Source organism: Scyliorhinus torazame, chromosome 10 (assembly GCF_047496885.1).
Source record: "Scyliorhinus torazame isolate Kashiwa2021f chromosome 10, sScyTor2.1, whole genome shotgun sequence".
NCBI classification, from domain to species: Eukaryota; Metazoa; Chordata; class Chondrichthyes; order Carcharhiniformes; family Scyliorhinidae; genus Scyliorhinus; species Scyliorhinus torazame.
Genome location: NC_092716.1, coordinates 41,148,090 through 41,171,133, shown reverse-complemented (window position 1 = coordinate 41,171,133; position 23,044 = coordinate 41,148,090). Strand labels below are relative to the sequence as shown.

The window sequence follows — 23,044 nt, the reverse complement described above, 5'->3', positions numbered from 1 at the left end:
CAGAGGAAGTTACTGTCAATATGGGGACAGAGGAAGTTACTGTCAATATGGAGACAGAGGAAGTTACTGTCAATATGGGGACAGAGGAGGTTACTGTCAATATGGAGACAGAGGAAGTTACTGCCAATATGGAGACAGAGGAAGTTACTGTCAATATTGAGACAGAGAAAGTTACTATCAATCTGGAAACAGAGGAAGCTACTGTCAATATGGAGACAGAGGAATTTACTGTCAATATGGGGACAGAGGAATTTACTGTCAATATGGGGACAGAGGAATTTACTGTCAATATGGAGACAGAGGAAGTTACTGTAAATATGGAGACAGAGGAAGTTACTGTCAATATGGAGACAGAGGAAGTTACTGTCAATATTGAGACAGAGGAAGTTACTGTCAATATGGAGACAGAGGAAGTTACTGTCAATATGGAGACAGAGGAAGTTACTGTCAATATGGACACAGAGGAAGTTACTGTCAATATGGAGACAGAGGAAGTTACTGTCAATATGGACACAGAGGAAGTTACTGTCAATATGGAGACAGAGGAAGTTACTGTCAATATGGGGACAGAGGAAGTTTCTGTCAATATGGAGACAGAGGAAGTTACTGTCAATATGGAGACAGAGGAAGTTACTGCCAATGGAGACAGAGGAAGTTATTGCCAATGGAGACAGTGGAAGTTACTGCCAATATGGAGAATGAGGAATTTACTGTCAATATGGAGACAGATGAGGTTATTGCCAATGGAGACAGAGGAATTTACTGTCAATATGGGGACAGAGGAATTTACTGTCAATATGGGGACAGAGAAAGTTACTGTCAATATGGAGACAGAGGAAGTTACTGTCGATATGGAGACAGAGGAAGTTACTGTCAATATGGAGACAGAGGAAGTTACTGCCAATATGGAGACAGAGGAAGTTATTGCCAATGGAGACAGAGGAAATCACTGCCAATATGGAGACATTTGAAGTTACTGTCAATATGGAGACAGAGGAAGTTACTGTCAATATGGGGACAGAGGAAGTTACTGTCAATATGGGGACAGAGGAAGTTACTGCCAATATGGAGACAGAGTAAGTTACTATCAATATGGAAACAGAGGAAGTTACTGCCAATATGGAGACAGAGGAAGTTATTGCCAATGGAGACAGAGGAAATCACTGCCAATATGGAGACATTTGAAGTTACTGTCAATATGGAGACAGAGGAGGTTACTGCCAATATGGAGACAGAGGAAGTTACTGCCAATATGGAGACAGAGGAAGTTACTGTCAATATGGAGACAGAGGAAGTTACTGCCAATATGGGGACAGAGGAAGTTACTGTCAATATGGAGACAAAGTAAGTTACTATCAATATGGAAACAGACAAAGTTACTGCCAATATGGAGACAGAGGAAGTTATTGCCAATGGAGACAGAGGAAATCACTGCCAATATGGAGACATTTGAAGTTACTGTCAATATGGAGACAGAGGAAGTCACTGTCAATATGGGGACAGAGGAAGTTACTGTCAATATGGGGACAGAGGAAGTTACTGCCAATATGGGGACAGAGGAAGTTACTGTCAATATGGAGACAGAGGAAGTCACTGCCAATATGGAGACTGAGGAAGTTACTGCCAATATGGAGACATTTGAAGTTACTGTCAATATGGAGACAGAAGAAGTTACTGTCAATATGGGGACAGAGGAAGATACTGCCAATATGGAGACAGAGGAATTTACTGCCAATATGGAGACAGAGGACGTTACTGCCAATATGGAGACATTTGAAGTTACTGTCAATATGGGGACAGAGGAAGTCACTGCCAATATGGGGACAGAGGAAGTTAGTGTCAATATGGAGACAGAGGGAGTTACCGTCAATATGGAGACAGAGGAAGTCACTGCCAATATGGAGACAGAGGAATTTACTGCCAATATGGAGACAGAGGAAGTTACTGCCAATATGGAGACAGAGGAAGTTACTGTCAATATGGGGACAGAGGAAGTTACTGTCAATATGGAGACAGAGGAAGTTACTGTCAACATGGAGACAGAGGAAGTTACTGTCAATGTGGAGACAGAGGAAGTTACTGTCAATATGGAGACAGAGGAAGTTACTGTCAATATGGAGACATTTGAAGTTACTGTCAATATGGGGACAGAAGAAGTTACTGTCAATATGGGGACAGAGGAAGTTACTGTCAATATGGAGACAGAGGAAGTTACTGTCAACATGGAGACAGAGGAAGTTACTGTCAATGTGGAGACAGAGGAAGTTACTGTCAATATGGAGACAGAGGAAGTTACTGTCAATATGGAGACATTTGAAGTTACTGTCAATATGGAGACAGAGGAAGTTACTGTCAACATGGAGACAGAGGAAGTTACTGTCAATATGGAGACAGAGGAAGTTACTGTCAATATGGAGACATTTGAAGTTACTGTCAATATGGGGACAGAGGAAGTTACTGTCAATATGGAGACAGAGGAAGTTACTGCCAATATGGGGACAGAGGAAGTTACTGTCAATATGGAGACAGAGGAAGTTACTGTCAATATGGAGACAGAGGAAGTTACTGTCAATATGGAGACAGAGGAAGTTACTGTCAATATGGAGACAGAGGAAGTTACTGTCAATATGGGGACAGAGGAAGTTACTGTCAATATGGGGACAGAGGAAGTTACTGTCAATATGGAGACAGAGGAAGTTACTGTCAATATGGAGACAGAGGAAGTTACTGTCAATATGGGGACAGAGGAAGTTACTGCCAATATGGAGACACAGGAAATTAGTGTCAATGTGGACACAGAGGAAGTTACTGTCAATATGGGGACAGAGGAAATTACTGCCAATATGGGGACAAAATTATTGTCAATATGGGGACCTGGAGGTTACTGTCAATATGGGGGACAGAGGATGTTACTGTCAAAATGGAGACAGGAGGTTACTGCCAATATGGGGACAGAGGAAGTTACTTTCAATATGGACACAGAGGAAGTTACTGTCAATATGGAGACAGAGGAAGTTACTCTCAATATGGGGACAGAGGAAATTACTGTCAATATGGAGACAGAGGAAGTTACTGTCAATATGGACACTGAGGAAGTTACTGTCAATATGGGGACAGAGGAAGTTACTGTCAATATGGAGACAGAGGACGTTACTATCAATATGGAAACAGAGGAAGTTACTGTCAATATGGAGACAGAGGACGTTACTATCAATATGGAAACAGAGGAAGTTACTGTCAATATAGAGAAAGAGGACGTTACTATCAATATGGAGACAGAGGAAGTTACTGCCAATATGGAGACAGAGTAAGTTACTGTCAATATGGAGACAGACGAATTTACTGTCAATATGGGGACAGAGGAATTTACTGTCAATATGGGGACAGAGGAAGTTATTGTCAATATGTAGACAGAGGGAGTTATTGCCAAGGAGGCGGAGGAAGTTACTGCCAATATGGAGACAGAGGAAGTTGGTACCAATATGGAGACAGAGGAATTTACTGTCAATATGGGGACAGAGGAATTTACTGTCAATATGGGGACAGAGGAAGTTACTGTCAATATGGAAACAGAGGAAGTTACTGCCAATATGGAGACAGAGGAAGTTACTGCCAATATGGAGACAGAGGAAGTTACTGCCAATATGGACAATGAGGAATTTACTGTCAATATGGAGACAGATGAAGTTATTGCCAATGGAGACAGAGGAATTTACTGCCAATATGGGGACAGAGGAGGTTACTGTCAATATTGAGACAGAGGAAGTTACTGTCAATATGGAGACAGTGGAAGTTACTGTCAATATTGGAGACAGAGGAAGTTACTGCCAATATGGAGACATTTGAAGTTACTGTCAATATGGAGACAGAGGAAGTTACTGCCAATGGAAACAGAGGAAGTTAGTGTCAATATGGAGACAGAGGAAGTTACTGTCAATATGGGGACAGAGGAAGTTACTGTCAATATGGAGACAGAGGAAGTTACTGTCAATATGGGGACAGAGGAGGTTACTGTCAATATGGGGACAGAGGAGGTTACTGTCAATCTGGAGACAGAGGAAGTTACTGTCAATATGGAGACAGAGGAATTTAGTGTCAATATGGGGACAGAGGAAGTTACTGTCAATATGGAAACAGAGGAAGTTACTGCCAAGATGGGGACAGAGGAAGTTACTGTCAATATGGAGACAGAGGAAGTTACTGTCAATATGGGGACAGAGGAGGTTACTGTCAATATGGAGACAGAGGAAGTTACTGTCAATATGGAGACAGAGGAAGTTATTGTCAATGGAGACAGTGGAAGTCACTGCCAATATGGAGACAGAGGAAGTTACTGTCAATATTGAGACAGAGAAAGTTACTATCAATCTGGAAACAGAGGAAGTTACTGCCAATATGGAGACAGAGGAAGTTATTGCCAATGGAGACAGAGGAAATCACTGCCAATATGGAGACATTTGAAGTTACTGTCAATATGGAGACAGAGGAGGTTACTGCCAATATGGAGACAGAGGAAGTTACTGCCAATATGGAGACAGAGGAAGTTATTGCCAATGGAGACAGAGGAAATCACTGCCAATATGGAGACATTTGAAGTTACTGTCAATATGGAGACAGAGGAAGTTACTGTCAATATGGGGACAGAGGAAGTTACTGTCAATCTGGGGACAGAGGAAGTTACTGCCAATATGGGGACAGAGTAAGTTACTATCAATATGGAAACAGAGGAAGTTACTGCCAATATGGAGACAGAGGAAGTTATTGCCAATGGAGACAGAGGAAATCACTGCCAATATGGAGACATTTGAAGTTACTGTCAATATGGAGACAGAGGAAGTCACTGTCAATATGGGGACAGAGGAAGTTACTGTCAATATGGGGACAGAGGAAGTTACTGCCAATATGGGGACAGAGGAAGTTACTGTCAATATGGAGACAGAGGAAGTCACTGCCAATATGGAGACTGAGGAAGTTACTGCCAATATGGAGACATTTGAAGTTACTGTCAATATGGAGACAGAAGAAGTTACTGTCAATATGGGGACAGAGGAAGATACTGCCAATATGGAGACAGAGGAATTTACTGCCAATATGGAGACAGAGGACGTTACTGCCAATATGGAGACATTTGAAGTTACTGTCAATATGGGGACAGAGGAAGTCACTGCCAATATGGGGACAGAGGAAGTTAGTGTCAATATGGAGACAGAGGGAGTTACCGTCAATATGGAGACAGAGGAAGTCACTGCCAATATGGAGACAGAGGAATTTACTGCCAATATGGAGACAGAGGAAGTTACTGCCAATATGGAGACAGAGGAAGTTACTGTCAATATGGGGACAGAGGAAGTTACTGTCAATATGGAGACAGAGGAAGTTACTGTCAACATGGAGACAGAGGAAGTTACTGTCAATGTGGAGACAGAGGAAGTTACTGTCAATATGGAGACAGAGGAAGTTACTGTCAATATGGAGACATTTGAAGTTACTGTCAATATGGGGACAGAAGAAGTTACTGTCAATATGGGGACAGAGGAAGTTACTGTCAATATGGAGACAGAGGAAGTTACTGTCAACATGGAGACAGAGGAAGTTACTGTCAATGTGGAGACAGAGGAAGTTACTGTCAATATGGAGACAGAGGAAGTTACTGTCAATATGGAGACATTTGAAGTTACTGTCAATATGGAGACAGAGGAAGTTACTGTCAACATGGAGACAGAGGAAGTTACTGTCAATATGGAGACAGAGGAAGTTACTGTCAATATGGAGACATTTGAAGTTACTGTCAATATGGGGACAGAGGAAGTTACTGTCAATATGGAGACAGAGGAAGTTACTGCCAATATGGGGACAGAGGAAGTTACTGTCAATATGGAGACAGAGGAAGTTACTGTCAATATGGAGACAGAGGAAGTTACTGTCAATATGGAGACAGAGGAAGTTACTGTCAATATGGAGACAGAGGAAGTTACTGTCAATATGGGGACAGAGGAAGTTACTGTCAATATGGGGACAGAGGAAGTTACTGTCAATATGGAGACAGAGGAAGTTACTGTCAATATGGAGACAGAGGAAGTTACTGTCAATATGGGGACAGAGGAAGTTACTGCCAATATGGAGACACAGGAAATTAGTGTCAATGTGGACACAGAGGAAGTTACTGTCAATATGGGGACAGAGGAAATTACTGCCAATATGGGGACAAAATTATTGTCAATATGGGGACCTGGAGGTTACTGTCAATATGGGGGACAGAGGATGTTACTGTCAAAATGGAGACAGGAGGTTACTGCCAATATGGGGACAGAGGAAGTTACTTTCAATATGGACACAGAGGAAGTTACTGTCAATATGGAGACAGAGGAAGTTACTCTCAATATCGGGACAGAGGAAATTACTGTCAATATGGAGACAGAGGAAGTTACTGTCAATATGGACACTGAGGAAGTTACTGTCAATATGGGGACAGAGGAAGTTACTGTCAATATGGAGACAGAGGACGTTACTATCAATATGGAAACAGAGGAAGTTACTGTCAATATGGAGACAGAGGACGTTACTATCAATATGGAAACAGAGGAAGTTACTGTCAATATAGAGAAAGAGGACGTTACTATCAATATGGAGACAGAGGAAGTTACTGCCAATATGGAGACAGAGTAAGTTACTGTCAATATGGAGACAGACGAATTTACTGTCAATATGGGGACAGAGGAATTTACTGTCAATATGGGGACAGAGGAAGTTATTGTCAATATGTAGACAGAGGGAGTTATTGCCAAGGAGGCGGAGGAAGTTACTGCCAATATGGAGACAGAGGAAGTTGGTACCAATATGGAGACAGAGGAATTTACTGTCAATATGGGGACAGAGGAATTTACTGTCAATATGGGGACAGAGGAAGTTACTGTCAATATGGAAACAGAGGAAGTTACTGCCAATATGGAGACAGAGGAAGTTACTGCCAATATGGAGACAGAGGAAGTTACTGCCAATATGGACAATGAGGAATTTACTGTCAATATGGAGACAGATGAAGTTATTGCCAATGGAGACAGAGGAATTTACTGCCAATATGGGGACAGAGGAGGTTACTGTCAATATTGAGACAGAGGAAGTTACTGTCAATATGGAGACAGTGGAAGTTACTGTCAATATTGGAGACAGAGGAAGTTACTGCCAATATGGAGACATTTGAAGTTACTGTCAATATGGAGACAGAGGAAGTTACTGCCAATGGAAACAGAGGAAGTTAGTGTCAATATGGAGACAGAGGAAGTTACTGTCAATATGGGGACAGAGGAAGTTACTGTCAATATGGAGACAGAGGAAGTTACTGTCAATATGGGGACAGAGGAGGTTACTGTCAATATGGGGACAGAGGAGGTTACTGTCAATCTGGAGACAGAGGAAGTTACTGTCAATATGGAGACAGAGGAATTTAGTGTCAATATGGGGACAGAGGAAGTTACTGTCAATATGGAAACAGAGGAAGTTACTGCCAAGATGGGGACAGAGGAAGTTACTGTCAATATGGAGACAGAGGAAGTTACTGTCAATATGGGGACAGTGGAGGTTACTGTCAATATGGAGACAGAGGAAGTTACTGTCAATATGGAGACAGAGGAAGTTATTGTCAATGGAGACAGTGGAAGTCACTGCCAATATGGAGACAGAGGAAGTTACTGTCAATATTGAGACAGAGAAAGTTACTATCAATCTGGAAACAGAGGAAGCTACTGTCAATATGGAGACAGAGGAATTTACTGTCAATATGGGGACAGAGGAATTTACTGTCAATATGGGGACAGAGGAATTTACTGTCAATATGGAGACAGAGGAAGTTACTGTAAATATGGAGACAGAGGAAGTTACTGTCAATATGGAGACAGAGGAAGTTACTGTCAATATTGAGACAGAGGAAGTTACTGTCAATATGGAGACAGAGGAAGTTACTGTCAATATGGAGACAGAGGAAGTTACTGTCAATATGGACACAGAGGAAGTTACTGTCAATATGGAGACAGAGGAAGTTACTGTCAATATGGACACAGAGGAAGTTACTGTCAATATGGAGACAGAGGAAGTTACTGTCAATATGGGGACAGAGGAAGTTACTGTCAATATGGAGACAGAGGAAGTTACTGTCAATATGGAGACAGAGGAAGTTACTGCCAATGGAGACAGTGGAAGTTACTGCCAATATGGAGAATGAGGAATTTACTGTCAATATGGAGACAGATGAAGTTATTGCCAATGGAGACAGAGGAAATCACTGCCAATATGGAGACATTTGAAGTTACTGTCAATATGGAGACAGAGGAGGTTACTGCCAATATGGAGACAGAGGAAGTTACTGTCAATATGGGGACAGAGGAATTTACTGTCAATATGGGGACAGAGGAATTTACTGTCAATATGGGGACAGAGAAAGTTACTGTCAATATGGAGACAGAGGAAGTTACTGTCGATATGGAGACAGAGGAAGTTACTGTCAATATGGAGACAGAGGAAGTTACTGCCAATATGGAGACAGAGGAAGTTATTGCCAATTGAGACAGAGGAAATCACTGCCAATATGGAGACATTTGAAGTTACTGTCAATATGGAGACAGAGGAAGTTACTGTCAATATGGGGACAGAGGAAGTTACTGTCAATATGGGGACAGAGGAAGTTACTGCCAATATGGAGACAGAGTAAGTTACTATCAATATGGAAACAGAGGAAGTTACTGCCAATATGGAGACAGAGGAAGTTATTGCCAATGGAGACAGAGGAAATCACTGCCAATATGGAGACATTTGAAGTTACTGTCAATATGGAGACAGAGGAGGTTACTGCCAATATGGAGACAGAGGAAGTTACTGCCAATATGGAGACAGAGGAAGTTACTGTCAATATGGAGACAGAGGAAGTTACTGCCAATATGGGGACAGAGGAAGTTACTGTCAATATGGAGACAGAGGAAGTTACTGCCAATATGGGGACAGAGGAATTTACTGTCAATATGGAGACAGAGGAAGTTACTGTCAATATGGAGACAGAGGAAGTTACTGTCAATATGGAGACAAAGTAAGTTACTATCAATATGGAAACAGAGGAAGTTACTGCCAATATGGAGACAGAGGAAATCACTGCCAATATGGAGACATTTGAAGTTACTGTCAATATGGAGACAGAGGAAGTCACTGTCAATATGGGGACAGAGGAAGTTACTGTCAATATGGGGACAGAGGAAGTTACTGCCAATATGGGGACAGAGGAAGTTACTGTCAATATGGAGACAGAGGAAGTCACTGCCAATATGGAGACTGAGGAAGTTACTGCCAATATGGAGACATTTGAAGTTACTGTCAATATGGAGACAGAAGAAGTTACTGTCAATATGGGGACAGAGGAAGATACTGCCAATATGGAGACAGAGGAATTTACTGCCAATATGGAGACAGAGGACGTTACTGCCAATATGGAGACATTTGAAGTTACTGTCAATATGGGGACAGAGGAAGTCACTGCCAATATGGGGACAGAGGAAGTTAGTGTCAATATGGAGACAGAGGGAGTTACTGTCAATATGGAGACAGAGGAAGTCACTGCCAATATGGAGACAGAGGAATTTACTGCCAATATGGAGACAGAGGAAGTTACTGCCAATATGGAGACAGAGGAAGTTACTGTCAATATGGGGACAGAGGAAGTTACTGTCAATATGGAGACAGAGGAAGTTACTGTCAACATGGAGACAGAGGAAGTTACTGTCAATGTGGAGACAGAGGAAGTTACTGTCAATATGGAGACAGAGGAAGTTACTGTCAATATGGAGACATTTGAAGTTACTGTCAATATGGGGACAGAAGAAGTTACTGTCAATATGGGGACAGAGGAAGTTACTGTCAATATGGAGACAGAGGAAGTTACTGTCAACATGGAGACAGAGGAAGTTACTGTCAATGTGGAGACAGAGGAAGTTACTGTCAATATGGAGACAGAGGAAGTTACTGTCAATATGGAGACATTTGAAGTTACTGTCAATATGGAGACAGAGGAAGTTACTGTCAACATGGAGACAGAGGAAGTTACTGTCAATATGGAGACAGAGGAAGTTACTGTCAATATGGAGACATTTGAAGTTACTGTCAATATGGGGACAGAGGAAGTTACTGTCAATATGGAGACAGAGGAAGTTACTGCCAATATGGGGACAGAGGAAGTTACTGTCAATATGGAGACAGAGGAAGTTACTGTCAATATGGAGACAGAGGAAGTTACTGTCAATATGGAGACAGAGGAAGTTACTGTCAATATGGAGACAGAGGAAGTTACTGTCAATATGGGGACAGAGGAAGTTACTGTCAATATGGGGACAGAGGAAGTTACTGTCAATATGGAGACAGAGGAAGTTACTGTCAATATGGAGACAGAGGAAGTTACTGTCAATATGGGGACAGAGGAAGTTACTGCCAATATGGAGACACAGGAAATTAGTGTCAATGTGGACACAGAGGAAGTTACTGTCAATATGGGGACAGAGGAAATTACTGCCAATATGGGGACAAAATTATTGTCAATATGGGGACCTGGAGGTTACTGTCAATATGGGGGACAGAGGATGTTACTGTCAAAATGGAGACAGGAGGTTACTGCCAATATGGGGACAGAGGACGTTACTTTCAATATGGACACAGAGGAAGTTACTGTCAATATGGAGACAGAGGAAGTTACTGTCAATATGGGGACAGAGGAAATTACTGTCAATATGGAGACAGAGGAAGTTACTGTCAATATGGACACTGAGGAAGTTACTGTCAATATGGGGACAGAGGAAATTACTGCCAATATGGGGACAGAGAAAGTTATTGTCAATATGGGGACCTGGAGGTTACTGTCAATATGGGGACAGAGGATGTTACTGTCAATATGGAGACAGAGGAAGTTACTGTCAATATGGAGACAGAGGAAGTTACTGTCAATCTGGACACAGAGGAAGTTACTGTCAATATGGGGACAGAGGAAATTACTGCCAATATGGGGACAGAGAAAGTTATTGTCAATATGGGGACCTGGAGGTTATTGTCAATATGGGGACAGAGGATGTTACTGTCAATATGGAGACAGAGGGAGTTACTGTCAATATGGAGACAGAGGAAGTTACTGTCAATATGGAGACTGAGGAAGTTACTGCCAATATGGAGACAGAGGAAGTTACTGCCAATATGGAGACAGAGGAAGTTACTGTCAGTATGGAGACAGAGGAAGTTACTGTCAATATGGGGACAGAGGAGGTTACTGCCAATATGGGGACAGAGGAAGTTACTGTCAATATGGAGACAGAGGAAGTTACTGTCAGTATGGAGACAGAGGAAGTTACTGTCAATATGGAGACAGAGGAAGTTACTGTCAATATGGGGACAGAGGACGTTACTGTCAATATGGGGACAGAGGAAGTTACTGTCAATATGGAGACAGAGGACGTTACTGCCAATATGGAGACAGAGGACGTTACTGCCAATATGGAGACAGAGAAAGGTACTGCCAATATGGGGACAGAGGAAGTTACTGCCAATATGGGGACAGTGGACGTTACTGTCAATATTGAGACAGAGGAAGTTACTGTCAATATGGAGACAGAGTACGTCACTGCCAATATGGAGACAGAGGAAGTTACTGTCAATATGGAAACACTGGAAGTTACTGTCAATATGGAGACAGAGGAAGCTACTGTCAATATGGGGACAGAGGAAGTTACTGCCAATATGGGGACAGAGGAAGTTACTGTCAATATGGAGACAGAGTATGTCACTGCCAATATGGAGACAGAGGAAGTTATTGCCAATGGAGACAGAGGACGTTACTGTCAATATGGAGACATTTGAACTTACTGCCAATATGGGGACAGAGGAGGTTACTGTACATATGGAGACAGAGGAAGTTATTGCCAATGGAGCAGAGGAAGTTACTGCCAATGGAAACAGAGGAAGTTAGTGTCAATATGGAGACAGAGGAAGTTATTGTCAATATGGAGACAGAGGAATTTAGTGTCAATATGGGGACAGAGGAAGATACTGTCAATATGGAGACCGAGGACGTTGCTATCAATATGGAAACAGAGGAAGTCACTGCCAATATGGACACAGAGGACGTTACTGCCAATATGGGGACAGAGGAAGTTACTGTCAATATGGAGACAGAGTACGTCACTGCCAATATGGAGACAGAGGATGTTATTGCCAATGGAGACAGAGGAAGTTACTGTCAATATGGAGACATTTGAAGTTACTGCCAATATGGGGACAGAGGAGGTTACTGTCAATATGGAGACAGAGCAAGTTACTGCCAATGGAAACAGAGGAAGTTAGTGTCAATATGGAGACAGAGGAAGTTACTGTCAATATGGACACAGAGGAAGTTACTGCCAATATGGAGACAGAGGAAGTCACTGCCAATATGGGGACAGAGGAAGTTACTGTCAATATTGAGACAGAGAAAGTTACTGCCAATATGGAGACAGAGAAAGTTACTAACAATATGGAAACAGAGGAAGTTACTGCCAATATGGAGGCAGAGGAAGTTATTGCCAATGGAGACAGAGGAAGTTACTGTCAATATGGAGACAGAGGAATTTACTGTCAATATGGGGACAGAGGAAGTTATTGTCAATATGTAGACAGAGGGAGTTACTGTCAATTTGGGGACAGAGGAAGTTATTGTCAATATGTAGACAGAGGGAGTTATTGCCAAGGAGGCGGAGGAGGTTACTGCCAATATGGAGACAGAGGAAGCTGGTACCAATATGGAGACAGAGGAATTTACTGTCAATATGGGGACAGAGGAAGTTACTGTCAATATGGAGTCAGAGGAAGTTACTGTCAATATGGAAACACTGGAAGTTACTGTCAATATGGAGACAGAGGAAGTTACTGCCAATATGGAGACAGTGGAAGTTACTGTCAATATGGAGACAGAGGAAGTCACTGTCAATATGGAGACAGAGGAAGCTACTGCAAATATGGAGACAGAGGAAGTTACTGTCAATATGGAGACAGAGGAAGTTACTGTCAATATGGGGACAGAGGAAGTTACTGTCAATGTGGAGTCAGAGGAAGTTACTGTCAATATGGAGACAGAGGAAGTTACTGTCAATATGGAAACACTGGAAGTTACTGTCAATATGGAGACAGAGGAAGCTACTGCAAATATGGAGACAGAGGAAGTTACTGTCAATATGGGGACAGAGGAAGTTACTGTCAATATTGGAGACAGAGGAAGCTACTGCAAATATGGAGACAGAGGAAGTTACTGTCAATATGGGGACAGAGGAAGTTACTGTCAATATGGGGACAGAGGAAGTTACTGCAAATATGGAGACAGAGGAAGTTACTGTCAATATGGGGACAGAGGAAGTTACTGCAAATATGGAGACAGAGGAAGTTACTGTCAATATGGAGACAGAGGAAGTTACTGTCAATATTGAGACAGAGGAAGTTACTGTCAATATGGGGAAAGAGGAAGTTACTGTCAATATTGAGACAGAGGAAGTTGCTGTCAATATGGAGACAGTGGAAGTTACTGTCAATATGGGGACAGAGGAAGTTACTGTCAATAATGAGACAGAGGAAGTTACTGTCAATATGGGGACAGAGGAAGTTACTGCAAATATGGAGACAGAGGAAGTTACTGTCAATATGGGGACAGAGGAAGTTACTGCAAATATGGAGACAGAGGAAGTTACTGTCAATATGGAGACAGAGGATGTTACTGTCAATATTGAGACAGAGGAAGTTACTGTCAATATGGAGACAGTGGAAGTTACTGTCAATATGGGGACAGAGGACGTTACTGTCAATATGGAGACAGAGGAAGTTACTGTCAATATTGAGACAGAGGAAGTTACTGTCAATATGGAGACAGTGGAAGTTACTGTCAATATGGAAACACTGGAAGTTACTGTCAATATTGGAGACAGAGGAAGCTACTGTCAATATGGGGACAGAGGAAGTTACTGTCAATATGGAGACAGAGGAGGTTACTGTCAATATGGAGACATTGGAAGTTACTGTCAATATGGAGACAGAGGAAGTTACTGTCAATATGGAGACAGAGGAATTTGGTGTCAATATGGAGACAGAGGAAGTGACTGTCAATATGGAGACAGAGGAAGTTACTGCCAATATGGGGACAGAGGAAGTTACTGTCAATATGGAGACAGAGGAAGTTACTGTCAATATGGACACAGAGGAAGTTACTGTCAATATGGGGACAGAGGAAGTTACTGTCAATATGGAGACAGAGGAAGTTACTGTCAGTATGGAGACAGAGGAAGTTGGTGTCAATATGGAGACAGAGGAAGTGACTGTCAATATGGGGACAGAGGAAGTTACTGTCAATATGGAGACAGAGGAAGTGACTGTCAATATGGAGACAGAGGAAGCTACTGTCAATATGGGGACAGAGGAAGTTACTGCAAATATGGAGACAGAGTACGTCACTGCCAATATGGAGACAGAGGATGTTATTGCCAATGGAGACAGAGGAAGTTACTGTCAATATGGAGACATTTGAAGTTACTGCCAATATGGGGACAGAGGAGGTTACTGTCCATATGGAGACAGAGGAAGTTATTGCCAATGGAGCAGAGGAATTTACTGCCAATGGAAACAGAGGAAGTTAGTGTCAATATGGAGACAGAGGAAGTTATTGTCAATATGGAGACAGAGGAAGTTACTGTCAATATGGGGACAGAGGAAGTTACTGTCAATATGGAGACAGAGGACGTTACTATCAATATGGAAACAGAGGAAGTTACTGTCAATATGGAGACAGAGGACGTTACTATCAATATGGAAACAGAGGAAGTTACTGTCAATATGGAGAAAGAGGACGTTACTATCAATATGGAGACAGAGGAAGTTACTGCCAATATGGAGACAGAGTAAGTTACTGTCAATATGGAGACAGACGAATTTACTGTCAATATGGGGACAGAGGAATTTACTGTCAATATGGGGACAGAGGAAGTTATTGTCAATATGTAGACAGAGGGAGTTATTGCCAAGGAGGCGGAGGAAGTTACTGCCAATATGGAGACAGAGGAAGTTGGTACCAATATGGAGACAGAGGAATTTACTGTCAATATGGGGACAGAGGAATTTACTGTCAATATGGGGACAGAGGAAGTTACTGTCAATATGGAAACAGAGGAAGTTACTGCCAATATGGAGACAGAGGAAGTTACTGCCAATATGGAGACAGAGGAAGTTACTGCCAATATGGACAATGAGGAATTTACTGTCAATATGGAGACAGATGAAGTTATTGCCAATGGAGACAGAGGAATTTACTGCCAATATGGGGACAGAGGAAGTTACTGTCAATATTGAGACAGAGGAAGTTACTGTCAATATGGAGACAGAGGAAGTTACTGTCAATATTGGAGACAGAGGAAGTTACTGCCAATATGGAGACATTTGAAGTTACTGTCAATATGGAGACAGAGGAAGTTACTGCCAATGGAAACAGAGGAAGTTAGTGTCAATATGGAGACAGAGGAAGTTACTGTCAATATGGGGACAGAGGAAGTTACTGTCAATATGGAGACAGAGGAAGTTACTGTCAATATGGGGACAGAGGAGGTTACTGTCAATATGGGGACAGAGGAGGTTACTGTCAATCTGGAGACAGAGGAAGTTACTGTCAATATGGAGACAGAGGAATTTAGTGTCAATATGGGGACAGAGGAAGTTACTGTCAATATGGAAACAGAGGAAGTTACTGCCAATATGGGGACAGAGGAAGTTACTGTCAATATGGAGACAGAGGAAGTTACTGTCAATATGGGGACAGAGGAGGTTACTGTCAATATGGAGACAGAGGAAGTTACTGTCAATATGGAGACAGAGGAAGTTATTGTCAATGGAGACAGTGGAAGTCACTGCCAATATGGAGACAGAGGAAGTTACTGTCAATATTGAGACAGAGAAAGTTACTATCAATCTGGAAACAGAGGAAGCTACTGTCAATATGGAGACAGAGGAATTTACTGTCAATATGGGGACAGAGGAATTTACTGTCAATATGGGGACAGAGGAATTTACTGTCAATATGGAGACAGAGGAAGTTACTGTCAATATGGAGACAGAGGAAGTTACTGTCAATATGGAGACAGAGGAAGTTACTGTCAATATTGAGACAGAGGAAGTTACTGTCAATATGGAGACAGAGGAAGTTACTGTCAATATGGAGACAGAGGAAGTTACTGTCAATATGGACACAGAGGAAGTTACTGTCAATATGGAGACAGAGGAAGTTACTGTCAATATGGACACAGAGGAAGTTACTGTCAATATGGAGACAGAGGAAGTTACTGTCAATATGGGGACAGAGGAAGTTACTGTCAATATGGAGACAGAGGAAGTTACTGTCAATACGGAGACAGAGGAAGTTACTGCCAATGGAGACAGAGGAAGTTATTGCCAATGGAGACAGTGGAAGTTACTGTCAATATGGAGACAGAGGAAGTTACTGCCAATATGGAGAATGAGGAATTTACTGTCAATATGGATACAGATGAAGTTATTGCCAATGGAGACAGAGGAATTTACTGTCAATATGGGGACAGAGGAATTTACTGTCAATATGGGGACAGAGAAAGTTACTGTCAATATGGAGACAGAGGAAGTTACTGTCGATATGGAGACAGAGGAAGTTACTGTCAATATGGAGACAGAGGAATTTACTGTCGATATGGAGACAGAGGAAGTTACTGTCAATATGGAGACAGAGGAAGTTACTGCCAATATGGAGACAGAGGAAGTTACTGTCGATATGGAGACAGAGGAAGTTACTGTCAATATGGAGACAGAGGAAGTTACTGCCAATATGGAGACAGAGGAAGTTACTGTCGATATGGAGACAGAGGAAGTTACTGTCAATATGGAGACAGAGGAAGTTACTGTCAATATGGAGACAGAGGAAGTTACTGTCAATATGGAGACAATGGGTGGAATTTTCTCTTTTTTTTTTGCAGAGTGTCAGAACGGGTAGGAAAAACGGTGTGGAAACTGCCGGCCCCCAGGGTGGCTTTCTCCCCTGCATAGTTAGGGACTGCAAAATAGTGAAGAGGCGGTCCCACGATGTGACACTGGCGGGTGAGCTCTCATTCAGCCCGCCCTGCCAGAAACTTTGTTAAGTGAGACCTGATTAAAAAATTAAAAATGTAAACCCCCCACCACCAGAGCACCCAGCCCCCAAAGAACACCCTCCCCCCATGGAACTCCCCCATGGAATATCCATCCATGCAAAACCCCCCTGCCCCTCCCACCCCAATGGAACACCCCTCCCGGCATTGCCCCCTGTACTCACCTCCGACCGGCTCTGCTCGTCAGGTGCACGATGTGGGGGGCCTTCCGTGATTCATGGCCTCAAATCGACTTGAATGGACAATCTAAGGGGCTGATAATTACATTTAAATGTATTCAAATGGAGATTACATTATGGTATGGCAGGCGGGGGGTACAATCTGAACGAGAGGTTTCGCAGGCGTAAATTGTGTTTTGGGACTGCCAAGTTATTTCCTGCTACCAGTCCCACACCCCGAAAATGAGAATGGAAAATCCCCCCTCCCCCCAATATTTAAATTACATGATCTGTAACCTTTGTATGTTGTAGTCCTATGTGATGCTGAGATCGAACATATCCTCGTACAGTACATTCTTCAAGACCGTTGCAACAATACTTCAGCTTCAGCTTGGACACTTCAATTACAATGAGGTAGGGGAAACATTTTATGTTTTGAAAAGCATTTCTATATTAATGAAGTTTGGGGAGTATTTCTCATCGCAAAGTCTGACTGGGGTGAAACAATTTAATAATCTGTGCCTCAAATGCGTTACAGAGCCTGAGGACCTCCGTGGTGCTATTCCATGCAGGCTGCTCGTCTCCATGCAGACTTCCTGCCTTGTTGGTTATTGTGTCCCTTTTAATCCCAGGAAACGGGCGCAACAACATTAATTAGAGACCACCGGGACTGAAGTATTTAGGGCGCGATTCTCCATTCCCGCGCCGGTTGGAGAATTGCCTGGGCAGCCAAAATTACCCGGGACGCCAGTCCGATGCCCTCCCGCGATTCTCCCAAGTGGCGGGAACGGCCCGGTCAAGTTTTACGGGCCGCAGGCCGGAGAATCGTCGGAGACACCCAGAATGGCGATTCTCCGACACCCCCGCTATTCTCAGGCCCAGATCGGCCGAGTGGCCAGGCCAAAACGGCAGGTTCCCCCCGGCGCCGTCCACACCTGGTCGCTGCCGTTGTGAGCGGTGCGTGAACGTGGGGGGGGCGGCCTGCAGGGTGGCGAGGGGGGATCCTGCACCGGGGGGTACCTCAAATGTGGGGTGGCCCGCGATCAGTGCCCACCGATCGTCGGGCCGTCCTCTCTGAAGGAGGACCTCCTTCCTTCCGCGGCCCCGCAAGAACCGTCAGACATCTTCTTGCGCGGCGGACTTAGAGAGGACGGCAACCACGCATGCGCGGATGACGCCCGTTATGCGGCGCCGGCCGCGTCATCTATGCGGCGCCGCCTTTACGCGGGCGACAAGGCCTGGCGCGTGTAGATGACGCGGCCCCGATCCTGGCCCATTGCCAGGGCTTGAATCGGTCGGGATCGGGGCCGTTTCGCGCCTTCGTGAACCTCGACGGCGTTCACGACGGCGCGGCCACTTCGGCGCGGGAGTGGAGAATCCCGCCCTTTTGCATTCCGCAAACCGGTGCCGGAGAATACGGCAGCTAGCATCGGAGCGAAGGGGCGGGATTCACGCCGCCCCCCAGGGATTCTCCGACCCAGCGGGGGGGTCGGAGAATCCGGCCCCACGAGTCTGTGCTTAACAGGATAGCTCAACCAAAGAATCAAATGGTCTCATTCTGTGACATATCATTCGATGAGCTATACCTTGTATTTGAGAATGACAAAACGAAAGTGGGTGTAACATGAGAGACTTTAAAAAAAATTTAGAGTACCCAAATATTTTTTTCCAATTAAGGGGCAATTTAGCGTGTCCAATCTACCTTCCATGCACATCTTTGGGTTGCGGGGATGATACCCATGCAGACACAGGGAGAATGTGCAAACTCCACACGGACAGTGACCCGGAGCCGGGATCGAACCCAGGTCCTCAGTGCCGTAGGCAGCAGTGCTAACCACTGCACCACTGTGCCGCTCAACATGAGAGACTTTAAGGATTGAAGGGGCTCTGGTACACAAATGCTACCAGCAATTAATATTGTGTGACAGGAGACAACATTCTTGCCAGGCACCCCAGTCTAATCTCTTACTTTTCAATAACTCTTGCAGTATGGCGGATTGTAATCCCCCCCCCCCCCCCATTCCAATGGATTTGTTGGTGTTGAACATTAAAGCTGCTTTGTCAAGTAGACAAAAAGAAAAATGGTAAATTTTCACTAGGTCTCCACCTCTGGATGATTGTGATTCTTGTTTTTCGTTTCAGAATTTCCTGTGGACGTGACTTGCCGTTCTAACGTATTGGTATAATTAAGTTATTCAATGTAAAATCACTAAAGGGGACTGAAGCTGGCAAAGCTTCCATCTCCCCTGTGCCTGAACTAGCTCGTGTGTTTAATGCATTCAAAGCTGTGGGTGGAATCTTCTGGTTCCACCAGCAGTGGGAAGCTTGGCAGGCCTTAATTTGCCATGAGGCAGGTCGATCTTTAGGAATTAGGTTCTCAGGACTTTAAAGGCGGATTAAAGGCAGGCCTAGCTTCCCAACAAGCAATGAGGGGAAGCCCGGCTTCACAGCAAGTCATCAGGCTGATTAAAAGGCCAGCTCACTGTGGTGTTGGGTGTTCTGACACACAGATGAGCCAACACGGTTGCATATGGTACAACGCTTCTTTATTTAAACTTACTATTTACAGTTTGGTCTTTGCACTCTGCACGTGGGGGGTTCCCTGCTTGTGGTGTTTTAACAGCTCTTTCTTGTTCCCTTCTCCCCAGACCTACTGACCACCAGGTGTCGTGCTCGTGCTTTTTATGTGGTTGGTGTTCTTGTCTGTGATTGGTTGTGGTGTTGTGTACTCTGATTTGCCTGTTAGTGTGTCCATCATGATGTGTGTGTTTGAATATCATGACATCCCCCCTTTTTACAAAGATATGTGCCTACGTGGTGATAAATATGATCGTGTCGTGAGTGCATCTAGGAGTGTGTGTGTGTCGTGTGCAGCATGTGCATATGACGGAACTATGTACATGGGGCGATGTCGGGTGCGTCACACGAACCAAGTTGTACCATAACATAACATAAATGCGAACGAGAGAAGAAGAAAAAAAACTTGAACAGTTGTCCAGTCAGACGACATCTGGAACGATAAACAACAACAGGTTATCATGTAAAATTGTGCAACTTGTTAAACATATGAACGGTATTATAAGTCCAGTCTAATGGGCTTGCGACGAGTTCGGGTTGACCGCCTCAAAGGTGGACCAAGAACCACCGGCTGCTGTGCAGGCATGGCCATGGGTGGCGATGGAAAGGGCGTGATGTGCGGTAGCTCCACAAAGTCATCCTCGGAAGCCTGTTGAGGATCTGGCGTGTGCGTGCTGTGTGGCTGTGAACGTGGAAGTCGGCGAAGGGCGCGCCGATTGCGGCGACGCACGGAACCATCCGGCATGCGAACCAGGAACGAGCGGGGAGCCACTTGTCGGAGGACTTCGGCCGGTGCTGACCAGCCACCATACGGTTGATGGACGCGAACTTTGTCTCCGGAGGACAGGGGGGGCAGGTCCGTCGCTCGTGTGTCGTACCGACTTTTCTGGCGATCACGCTGCAGTTGCATGTTCCGAAGAACCGCCTCATGGTCTGTTGTTGGTGCCAGGATGGCCGGTACCGTCGTCCTGAGGGAGCGACCCATTAGTAGCTGCGCTGGCGAGAGACCCGTGGATAACGGGGCCGATCGATAGGCCAGCAAGGCAAGGTTAAAGTCCGATCCGGCAGCAGCCGCCTTGCACAGGAGCCGCTTGGCGATGTGGACACCCTTTTCAGCCTTCCCGTTCGATTGTGGATGCAGAGGGCTGGATGTCACATGAGTGAAACCATATGCTGCGGCAAAGGACGACCATTCACGGCTGGCAAAACAAGGTCCATTGTCTGACATGACAGTCCTTGGAATGCCATAGCGAGCAAATGTTTCCTTGCAGGCCCCAATGACTGCGGACGACGTCAGATCATGGAGAGGCATGACTTCCGGGTAGTTTGAGAAGTAGTCTATAATAACAATGTAATCTCTGCCGAGCGCGTGAAATAGGTCAACACCCACCTTCGCCCAGGGGGACGTCACCATCTCGTGTGGTAGAAGTGTTTCCGGAGGTTGCGCCGGCTGAAACCTCTGACAGGTTGTGCAGTTGAGCACCATGTTGGCTATGTCTTCATTAATACCCGGCCAATATACCGCCTCCCGGGCCCTTCGTCTGCATTTTTCGACGCCCAAGTGGCCTTCGTGTAGTTGATGAAGAATCATCTGGCGCACGCTGTGCGGAATAACGATCCTGTGTGATTTCATAAGGACCCCGTCTATGTTGGTGAGATCATCTCGCACATTATAAAACTGGAGGCACTGCCCTTTTAGCCACCCTTCCGTCATGTGGCGCATCACTCGCTGCAGAAGGGGGTCAGTCGCCGTCTCTGCGCGTATGTGGGCCAGACTAGGATCATCAGCTGGCAGATTTGCTGCTGTCAGAGTTACGTGTGCCTCAATTTGACGCACGAACCCCTCCGCATCTGGTGGTGTGCTCACTGCTCGGGAAAGAGTATCCGCCACGATGAGTTCCTTCCCCGGAGTGTAGATCAGTTCAAAATCGTACCTCCTGAGTTTAAGTAAGATGCGCTGGAGGCGAGGAGTCATGTCGTTCAGGTCTTTGTTAATGATGTTGACCAGGGGGCGGTGGTCAGTTTCGACCGTAAATCGTGGCAGGCCATACACATAGTCGTGGAACTTGTCCAGTCCAGTTAACAAGCCCAGGCATTCTTTTTCGATTTGCGCGTAGCGCTGTTCGGTAGGGGTCATGGCTCGTGAGGCATACGCAACCGGGGCCCATGATGACGTGCTGTCTTTTTGCAGGAGTACCGCTCCAATACCAGATTGGCTGGCGTCTGTTGAGATCTTTGTAGGGCGAGTCGTGTCAAAGAAGGCCAGCACTGGTGCCGTGACCAGTTTGTGCTTGAGCTCCTCCCATTCCCGCTGATGCGATTGGTGCCAGTTGAATTCTGTCGATTTTTTTACGAGATGGCGCATATTTGTTGTATGAGAAGCCAGGTTGGGAATGAACTTCCCAAGGAAGTTGACCATGCCCAGGAATCTTAAGACAGCCTTCTTGTCAGCCGGTCGTGGCATGGCTGTGATGGCGCTAACCTTGTCTGCATCGGGACGGACCCCTGACCTTGAGATGTGGTCCCCGAGGAATTTCAGCTCCGTCTGGCCGAAGGCACACTTCGCACGGTTGAGACGCAGGCCATTTTGTCGTATGCGGGTAAAGACACGTCGTAGACGATGCATGTGTTCCTGCGGAGTGGTGGACCAAATGATGATATCGTCCACATATACACGTACCCCTTCGATGCCTTCCATCATCTGCTCCATAATGCGGTGGAATACTTCAGATGCCGAAATGATGCCGAATGGCATCCGGTTGTAGCAGAATCTGCCAAAAGGGGTGTTGAATGTGCATAGTCTTCGGCTGGCCGGGTCCAGTTGGATCTGCCAGAATCCTTTGGACGCATCCAATTTAGTGAATATTTTGGCTCGCGCCATCTCGCTGGTGAGGTCTTCTCGTTTCGGGATGGGATAGTGTTCCCGCATGATGTTGTTATTCAGATCTTTTGGATCTATACATATACGGAGCTCGCCAGAGGGCTTCTTTACACAGACCATGGAGCTGACCCATGGCGTGGGCTCCGTGACCTTGGATAGGACCCCTTGGTCCTGAAGAATCTGCAGTTGTGCCTTGAGGCGGTCTTTGAGTGGCGCAGGAACCCTGCGAG

General features: G+C 44.8%; 1 protein-coding gene across 4 annotated transcripts in view; it reads left to right on the top strand.

Moving 5' to 3' along the window:
- Window positions 1–23,044, top strand: part of LOC140430486 (polycystin-1-like protein 2) — a 151,494-nt gene that overhangs the window by 123,339 nt on the left and 5,111 nt on the right. For all 4 annotated transcript variants that reach the window (XM_072517981.1, XM_072517983.1, XM_072517980.1 and 1 more), the window contains one exon: window positions 17,669–17,770. In XM_072517981.1, the coding sequence (XP_072374082.1) occupies window positions 17,669–17,770 (102 nt within the window). The remainder of the gene's footprint in view (window positions 1–17,668; window positions 17,771–23,044) is intronic.